General features: G+C 33.1%; 1 protein-coding gene across 1 annotated transcript; it reads left to right on the plus strand.

Moving 5' to 3' along the window:
• Nucleotides 1-1,939: 1,939 nt before the first annotated feature.
• Nucleotides 1,940-2,128, plus strand: CTRU02_215700 (reverse transcriptase domain protein; the record flags this gene model as incomplete). Its single annotated transcript, XM_070206537.1, has 2 exons — nt 1,940-1,997; nt 2,031-2,128. The coding sequence occupies 2 exons, from the start codon at nt 1,940-1,942 to the stop codon at nt 2,126-2,128; spliced, it is 156 nt and encodes a 51-aa protein (XP_070059779.1).
• Between the last annotated feature and the right edge of the window lie 8,315 nt (nt 2,129-10,443).

Genomic DNA, 10,443 nt, shown 5'->3' on the forward strand with positions numbered 1-10,443 from the left:
ATAGTAAAGATAAGTATTATACTTACTATATAATATAGCTATATAATAAGTTATTAATATTATATAAGAAAATAAATAGTTTATTTAAGGTAAACTTAAATATATAATAACTTTAAGCTTATAAAGTTAATTATCTTTATAATATCTAAGTATTAAAGCTTTTATATAAGCTTTATAATAAAGATATACTTTCTACTTTCTTATTATATTACTAATAACTATTTTAAGCTAGGTTTAAGTTTTCTTTCTATAAAAATAGATATTAAGCTAGTATACTTTTTAAAATATTAAGAAATACTTGTATTTTATAAGTATTTATTAGTAAAAGTAGTTTACTAGATATAGCTTTCTATTTATACTTATATTATTATTAAAAATACTATATTCTAAGTTTATTAGCTTTCTTACTTCGTTATATACTTATAATATTCTCTTATATTTGGTTTTATATATTATAATATGTAACAAAAGGTTTAATTACTTATATCATTTTTTATAAAATTATAAACAAAATAAGATATATAAATCTAGGAATATATAAAAAATAAGTATATAACGTTAAAATTAGTAAGGTTAGTCTTATACTAAATTTACTAGTTAAAACTCTTATACTAAAAGTTTATACTATATAATTTAATAGATAGTCTTTTATTTCTATAGTATATAATTGTTACGACCCGTAAACAAGGATAACAGCTAAACGACCTACTTAGACGTCGGGCGGCTGTAACAAGACATTTATACTACAGAATCATAAGAATAACAAGGATTTACTCGGAAACAGAAGAACTATAGTATAAGTTACGTAACGATAAGATAAGAGATTAGATCTGTATGCTAAGAATACGGAGTCTGTCCTTAGCATATACGAGATCTGTATAAACAAAGAACAGACCCCGTCAGGATTAGGAATAGTAAAATAAATAAAAAGTATTATTTAGACTTATATATAGTATAACCTAAGCTCGACTTATAGTTAGACTTCTATAGCTTTTTAGTAATTAACTTTATATTTATCTTTAAGATACTTTTAGCTTACCTTTACTATAAATAACTTATTAAGTCTAAGACTAATTACCTTAGCTTCTAACTACCGATCTACGATATAGCTTATAACCTACGAACTAGATTTATAATACGATAATACTATTTACTAATATTAATCCCTAGCTTTTATTAGCAGACCTTACTATCGGATAGCTAACTATAATACTTTAATTACTCTTATTTAGTAAGTTAACTATTAATACTTACTAAATAATATAAAATATCTTCCCGCGCTTTTGTTAAGTCTCCTACCCCCGGATCCTTATCTACCTCTAGAGGAAAAGCTCTTTAAAGCCTAGCCTGGGAAGTCGAGGATTAGAAAATAAAGGACGACTTAGATAGCGAGGACGATACCGAAGAACTTAAACGATAGCTTGACAAAACTACTAAGGACTTTAAGGAGATATACGACATATTTAACTAAAACGCTACTATTTTCAAGGAACTTTAGGAGTAAGTATGCAAGACTTAGGAACTTAAAAAGGAAGTTAATACCCTTCGAACTACTACTAACGTAATTTCCGCCTTAGTCGAAGGACGCGAACGCCTTAAGCTTAATACCCTTTCTACCTTCGATAAGACCTTAAAATAACTTAAAAGATACTTAGTTTAGGTATAGACCTACTAAGCCTTCTATATTAATACTTTCTAAAACGATACCGAATATATAGTATACGTAGCTACTTTCCTATAAGGAAGAGCTTTCGCCTAGTTCGAGCCTTTATAATAAGAATAGCTTAATAACCTAGTTAAAAAATATAGCGAAAAGGTAAAAAGTATCTTCTTTAGCTTCGTAAGCTATGTTAAAGCCTTAGAATCCTTCTTCCTCGACCTTGATAAGCGAAAGCAAGCTAAGCAAGACTTATTATACCTATAATAAACTAAGTTAGCTATGCTTTACGCTACCGAGTTTAGACGATTAGCTATAAGACTTTATATAACCGACGAAAGTAAGGTCTTCGCCTTCTACTAAAGACTTAAAGATAACGTTAAGGACGAAATAGCTAAGTTAGAGATACCCCCTAGTTTCCTTGCTTACGTCGAATATACTATTAAGATCGACAACCGCCTTTACGAATAACGAAAGGAACGAGGAGAGAAAAAACAAAACCCGAACTTAGGACGTAAGTATTAATAGCAGCCTTAGCATAAGTTTAACAACTAGCGGAACGATAACAAACCTTATAATAACTAGAATAATACTTAATAAAATACTTCCTATAGATAATATAGTAGACTTATAAACCTTAGTATTATTACTAAGAGTAACGATAAGAAACCTTAGAACCTTAAGTATTATAATTACGAAAAAATAGAATATATTACTAGAGACTATAGACAACCTAAGAAGCTTAACTAGAAGCTAGTACCTAAGCAAACTAAGCAAGCTAGTATAGTAACTAAGATACCTTATATATCCCTATCGTAGACAAGATGCTACGACGATAAATACTTTATATACCTTAGTAATAAAGAAATAATAAGATACTAGCCTACTAGCAAAACCCTTATAATAGCCTCCTAGGCTAATAGTAAGATAATTAGAAAAACTACCGAATAACTTAATAAGAGGCTATAAGTATAATAACTTAAACCTATAGGCTTGTTAGCCTTACGTATTACCTTAAGGCAAGCTACTTATAATAATCCTATAGGTTATAATAAAGAAACCTAATAAAAGATTAAAGACTTTAAAGCATAAGTTTAACGCGAAATAAATCGAATTAAGGAATTTAAGAACGAAGAAGATTTAGATAAGGAACCTAAATATTAGTACGACCCCCTAACTAAATAATAAATCCTTAGTCTTACTAATAACTAGACGTTTAGAGAAGGAGAAGATTTACCTTACGACTTAGATAAACCTTATAACGTTACTTACTAATATACTTAGACGGAGATTGCCTATAGGCTTACCCTTAGTATAGACGATACTAGCTTTAAAGAAGAACCTAAGAAGGATAATACCTCCGAACGTATTATATATAAGTAAGTAAATTAGCATAATAATAAGTAATTTATCAAACTTTATAGCATGCTAAATATAAGACCTAGGACGTATTATACCTTATAACTTAGGATCGAAGATTACCCTTACCTTAGAATTATAGACTTAAGCTATCGCTACTTCTTTTAAGCCTAGTATTTCTTCGACTATTACGAGATATATATAAGAGAAAAATATAAATACTACTTCTAACCTAGGAAATATAATAATACCTCCTTATAAAACGTTTATACCGCCTATACTCTTATAAGGTAGGAACTTAGGAAGTTTAATAGCAATATCGCTATGTTTACCCCTAGCCGATAATACCTTATAAGGTATGCCTATAATAAAAATATAAAGTAGGAAGAATATCGAATAGACGAATGCCTTATCTATATAACCTAAAAGGCAAAAGCCTATAGACTCTTATAAGAAGGATTAAGCTCCCCGAGGCCTCGATTCTAGGAAAACCGCCTTACGAAGGCACGACGAGAAGGGAAGCATATTACCTACCTAAGATAACTAAAGTAGTTAAAAAACTAGACTTACCTACTAATAAAAGACCGAGATAGGTAATAACGATAAGGTCTATCTATCTAGCATCCCTAGACTAGAAAGTATACTTATAACTCGTAGTTACTATTAATAATATAATAACCATCGCGCTTATCGATAGCAAAGCCGAAATAAATTTTATATTACCCTAAGTAGTAAACCGACTATAACTACTATAGTAGAAGAAGGAATATATATACTAGCTTAGCAATATAGAAGGAGAATAAGTCTAGTACGAAGGAGGAACTATTAAAAACAAGACTACGCCCTTCGAGATAAGTTACCTAGATCGAAACGAATAACTCTAATTCGATATTACTAAACTCGGTATATACGATATTATATTAAGAATACTATAGCTAGAAAAAAATAACCTACGGATAGATTAGAGAATAAGCTAACTTTATTAAGATAACGACGATCTAGTCCCTAAGCAGCCTTATAAAACCTAGGCTTTAAATAGATCTACTTACTAAAAAATAGTAAAACGATATATCTACTACCTTAAAGCGAAAAAAGCCGTATTATAACTATTAAAGTAAATAGATCTCGAATAAAAAGACGATCTATTTCTATCTATCCTAAAAGAATATAAAGTCTATAAAAAACTTTTTATAGCCAAACTAGAAACTAGACTATCTAAATATACGAATTTCGATTACGAAATCCTTATTAAGGAGGGGAAGGAACCTAAGTTTAATAAAATTTATAAACTTAACTTAATAAAAATAAAAGCCTTTAATAAATACCTTAACGAAAACCTTGAGAAAGGCTATATTAGAGAATTAATATTACTAGTAGGAAGCCTAATCTTGTTTATATTAAAAAAGAACGGAAAACTACGACTTTATATCGACTACCGAATGCTTAACGAAATAACGATTAAAAATCGGTACCTACTATTATTAATCGAAGAACTATAACGACTTTTCTACGAAGCTAACTACTTTATAATACTAGACTTTAAAGATATTTATAACTTTATTAGAATAAAGCAAGGAGAAGAATAGAAGACCGCCTTTAGAATACGTAGAGGATATTTTAAGTACTTCGTTATGCCTTTTAGTCTTACTAATACCCTAGCTATTTTCTAAAATATAATTAACTAAGTTCTTAAGAAATACGTAGATATCTTTATAGTCGTCTACCTTAACGATATCCTTATCTTCTTACTAATAATAAAATAATATAAAGAGTATATATACCTTATACTTTAAGCCTTCTAAGACGCTAAACTCCTAGTTAAACCTGAGAAAAACATATTTTATACTTAAGAAGTAGAATACCTTGGATTTACTATTACTCCTAAATATATTAGTATATCTAAAAGAAAGTTTAAGCCGTTAAAAAATAGCCGATACTAATAAACCTTAAGGAAGTCTAAGGATTCCTCGGATTTATTAATTTTTACCGAAAGTTTATTAGACTTTACGGAAAAATTAATATACCCCTTATAAACCTTAATAAGAAAGACTAACTATTTGAATAGAAAGAAAAATAAGAAACCGCCTTTTAAATAATTAAAGACCGTATTACTAGCAAACTAGTCTTGATAATTCCTAACCTATTAAAATAATTCGAAGTAGAAATAAACGCCTTAGATTTCGCGCTAGGAGTATAATTATCTTAACAAGACTTAGAAAGACGCTTATACCCCTATAGCTTCTTCTTACGCAAGCTTTGCGGATTAGAACTTAACTACTAGATCTATAATAAAGAACTTATAGTAATCATCGAAGTATTTAAGGAATAGTAACCCTAACTCTTAGGAACTATCTACTAAGTACTTATATATATAGACTATAAGAACCTAGCCTACTTTACTACTTCGAAGGAACTTAATAAATAATAAATTAGATAGTTAGAATTCCTTTTAGAATTTAATTTCCGAATTATCTATCGGAAAGGATTAGAGAACGGCAGGGCTAACGCCCTTAGCCGACGACTAGACTATAATATCTTAGTACTAAATAAGACTTAGGTAATTCTTAAATATAACGAGAATAAAAACCTCGTACCTATTATAAAACTCTTAATAATAGCTAGACGATCTAGTATTAGCTCGACTAGCAGACTAGACGATAAAGTAATTATAAAGTTCTACGCTTAGCTAGTATACGGTTACTAAGGAATTATAAAAACCTAGAAACGACTATAATAATAATATAGAGAAAAGGTTATTAGAAAACATATCGTAATAATAATTAAGGATTATAAGGTTTACTTTAAAAGCAAACTAGCCTAATACTAACCTTATAGATTATTATAACCTTTGCTTATGCCGTAAACCGCCTAGCACTCTATATTACTCGACTTTATTATCAAACTACCGAAGTCTCGAAAACCCTTTACGAAAGTCTACTTTGATAGCGTTCTCGTTATCGTCGATAGACTTACGAAGTATACCTACTTTATCCCGTATAAAAATGTAAGTAATGCTAAAGAATTTGCCTATATATTCCTTAAATATATTATCGCTAATTATAAAATACCTAAGGAAATTATATTAGATAGAGATAAGATCTTTACTTCTAAATTTTAGAAATTAATTATATCGTAACTTAGCATTAAGTAAGCAATATCTACTATATTTTACTTATAAACCGATAGATAAATAGAAAGAGTTAACTAGATCTTCGAAACCTACCTCTACGCCTATGTTAATTATAACTAGGATAATTAGGTAGTACTCTTACTAATAGCTTAATTTGCTTATAATAGCGTAATCGGAGAAAGTACTAAGGAATCCCCTTTCTACCTTAACTATAGATTTAAACTAACTACTTATAGAAAACCTTAAGCTAGCCTAGCAGTACTTAAGGCTATCGCTATAGTTAAATAAATTAAGGATATCTAAGATAACGTATGTAAAGAACTCGAATTCGTATAATAACGAATAACGAAATTTAGTAATAAACAAAAGATTAAGGGACTAACCTTAAAAGAGGGAGATAGCGCCTACTTTATATAGCGAAATATTAAAATAAAACGACTAAATAATAAACTAGACTTTAAAAAACTTAGACCTTTTAAAATCTTCTGAAAAGTTTTACTAGTTAATTACGAACTTAACTTACCTAATACGATAAAGTATTTTCTAATATTCTATATTTCGCTACTCGAACTAGTATTATAAGGATTATAGATAAATAACCTTATTATTATAAAAGATAATAAACTAAAATATAAAGTTAAACGAATTATCGACTACCTTAAAAAACTAAAAAGATATTAATACCTTATTAAGTAAAAAGGATATAGTTATAAAGATAATATATAAGAACTAGCTAAGAATATTACTAATACGAAGGATAAACTTATAACCTATTAGTAATAATACTAAGAACGAGAAATAACGCTAGTAGCGCTAGTAATAACAGCCTTAATAAATACTACTAGTTACTAGCATATTAAGCAACCTTATAAGCATATATAACTATTAATAGAAGTAGATAAATTATAATAAGGAAAACTATTTATTCGCTTAGGAATATTAAAAAGTAATTAAAAACTACTAGAAGATACTAACTATAAATCCCTTAATAAAAGGCTAAGATTTATAAACTCCTTGCTAATACTAAAACTTACCTAATCCGGATTATTCTCTATACTTTAAAACTAAAGATTATTAACTATACTATTCTTATAAGCATCTAATATAGGAAGAACGTCGTCTTCTTCTAACTTTTATATCCTTTAAAAAAACGTCTCTATATACTACTCCTTTACTTTCTTCCGAATCGCGCGGATCTATGATAATCGACTAGCTGCTTTAGCTACCTCGGCTTAAACCCGCGCTAACTTTTTATAAAGATCTAGCAGTATATTACTAGCTTACTCTTCTTTCTCTTCCTACTCCTAATACTAATTACTTAGCCTTTTTACTACGACTAATTAGCATATATATAGGTATATAATGTTACGGCCAGCTAACTGACAGTGGGTTTGTGTTAACAGTAAGCCAGGGATTGACAACAGTAACAGTCGTTCTGGGGTCTGGTCGATTGAATCGTAGATCTTCAAAGGTCTTGGTGATCAGTCAAGGCCTCAACAAGAGTCGTAGAGTAGTCGTCACTTAGGTATAGCTGAAAGTACCGGTTAGGGTAATCACAAAGTTGATTGCTGAAGAGCTATGGAAGTCTGTCCTCGAGCCCGGCTCGAGTCCATCCTATATACAAGTCCTGAACGGTCCTCCTTATCTTGGCTATGTTGGATATTTGACATATCCAACATATCCATATCCAACATATCCGGGGATCGGTTGGATATTTGACATATCCAACATATCCGGGGATCGGTTAGATATCTGACATATCCAACATAGATTGATTGATTGATTTATTCCTACTCGGTTATGAAGCCGCTCTTATGCCAGCAGCTATGCCCGGAAAGCGGGGTTTGGCAGGTAGCCGAAGCGTCGACAATGAACAGCGACGCCCCACTTCGCCCTGATGTTGCATCAGGGCCAGCTATCCCCAAGCTCCCCACTATGTTCTCTATTCTGTGTGTTTGTGCCCTCTGTTGAAGAAGTGTGTTGCTCTCCTGTCTGCTTTCTCGCTTTTGTGTTGCTCTCTAGAATGCTTGTTTTGCGTCCTCCTGCTTCGGTTCAGTTGGTGCTGGTAGCACCGTATCTGGTTCTTTGTACCTACAGTCTCCCCCCAGCGCTCAGCTTTGTCTCTTTGTTTTGTCCGTATCCTCCCGGACTTGTATGTGCCGTTTTCTCAGTTGCATCTGTAAATTCTTTGTTGCCTCCTGCCGGGTTCCTATGTGGCCTCTTGTTTCTTGCCTGTTGACCACTATTGCCCTCCACCACATTGGCCCAAGGGTCTTCCACGAAGCACAATGCTCCACTGACTCCGACATGTTCGATTACTGGGTATGAGAGCTCCCGCACAGATTCCGCAGACATTGTCGCGCGTTGAAGGGACACCAATCCTTCTTCGCAAAAGGGGCGACAGGGGACCAGTCTGTCTGTGGTCTGTAGTATTGTGTGGCATCGATCGTAGCATGCCTAATGCCTGGTGCTTTCTCCGTGCGGAAGGTGATACTGTTCTGTCGGACTCATCTTCGTCGTTGTGGGACGTTGCAAACTTTGTCGGGGGTGACAGGTGACCCAAAACCTGTCGGCGGCTGTTGTGTTGAAGTTGATTGTTTGGGCGCAGTCTTAGTGCTTCGTGTAGCAGCTTGTGGCTCGCCTGTGGTGGTGGTAACAGTGTTGTCTATTGATATGTCGTATTTTGCGGCTTGCTCTCAAGTTTTTCATTGTAGTCGGGGCGTGCTCTGCGGCCATCTTGGGCCCCTTTGGGACGTAGAATCAAGGCCGAGGATAGCATTGCATCGAAGGGGGCTCTGTGGCCGCGAGCACGCGTATTTGGGGCCGTTTTTGCTCCGATTTTCAAAAATTTCGTTCTCGCTGTTGTTGATGTTTTTTCTCCTTCCATATCCAACATATCCAGCCCGGGTTGTCCTTACCCCGCGTTATCCCCGAGGCCACGTGACTTGTCCATAGTTCTTCCGTTCCGAGGATCCCTGGTTACACCTGTCCGGCTGGGTTACATATGCCCTGCGTTAGCCGCCGGGATCCAGGCGGGGTCGTGTTGGCGACCATGTCCAACGGGTCGTAACATATAAACGCTATAAAGACTTACGACTAGACGTTACTACGAGACTATTATAAGGATGCTTTAGGTTTTTATAACCTTAATAAGTTTTTACGCCTTCCGCTATCCGATATATATATTTTATACGGAAGTAGTAAGTATATAGTATAACGTTATTAAAACTAAAGCGATAAAAAACGTCTTTATAAGCAGAACGAAGTACCGATTTAGATTATTTCAATTTTTAAACGCGACCTGACATAGTATTAGCATTATAGGTAAATCGGGAAGCATGATTAACGGATCCCTAACCTAGGACTAACAACCTACTTATGTTAGGTCTTAAGGATAAGACCTTTAGAGAAGGGACCTGATATTACGACTTATAAATAAGGATAATAGCTAAACGACCTACTTAGACGTCAGGCGGCTGTAACAAGATATTTATACTATAGAATTATAAGAATAATAAGGATTTACTTAGAAACGGAAGAACTATAATATAAGTTACGTAACGATAAGATAAGAGATTAGATCTATATGCTAAGAATACGGAGTCTGTCCTTAGCATATACGGGATCTATATAAACAAGGAACAGACCCCGTCAGGATTAGGAATAGTAAAATAAACAAAAGGTACTATTCGGACTTATATATAGTATAACCTAAGCTCGACTTATAGTCAGACTTCCATAGCTTTTTAGCAATCAACTTTATATTTATCCTCAAGATACTTTTAGCTTACCTTTACTACGAATAACTTGTTGAGTCTAAGACTAATCACCTTAGCCTCTGACTACCGATCTACGATACAGCCTACAACCTACGAACTAGATTTACGATACGACAATACTGTTTACTAGTGTCAATCCCCAGCTTCTGTTAGCAGACCCTACTGTCGGATAGCTGACCGTAATAGTAATAAACTATAAAAGTACTAGTTTCTTAACTTAAAAAAACCTCTGTATTAGACATTGTTATGTACGTTGAAAGACGTAGTTGTGGCGATGGTGAACAAAATTAGCTCCTAAGTGCTATAAAATGAGATCCGGGGCTGTTATAAGGGAGTATAAACTGCCTTGAGTCCTGAGCAAGTAGCATTATCTTCAGAAATCCGACCAGAGACCATGACCTAGAACGAGGCTTGCGCCTGCTATGGCTATGACTGTGTACACTCGCTGTCGTTTCCTCCGTCTAGTAAATATCGTTTTGTCACCTTTAAGTCGTTCGTCATAATTCGACTGAGGCTAT

This window comes from Colletotrichum truncatum, assembly GCF_014235925.2.
Source record: "Colletotrichum truncatum strain CMES1059 chromosome Unknown Contig_0018, whole genome shotgun sequence".
NCBI lineage: Eukaryota > Fungi > Ascomycota > Sordariomycetes > Glomerellales > Glomerellaceae > Colletotrichum > Colletotrichum truncatum.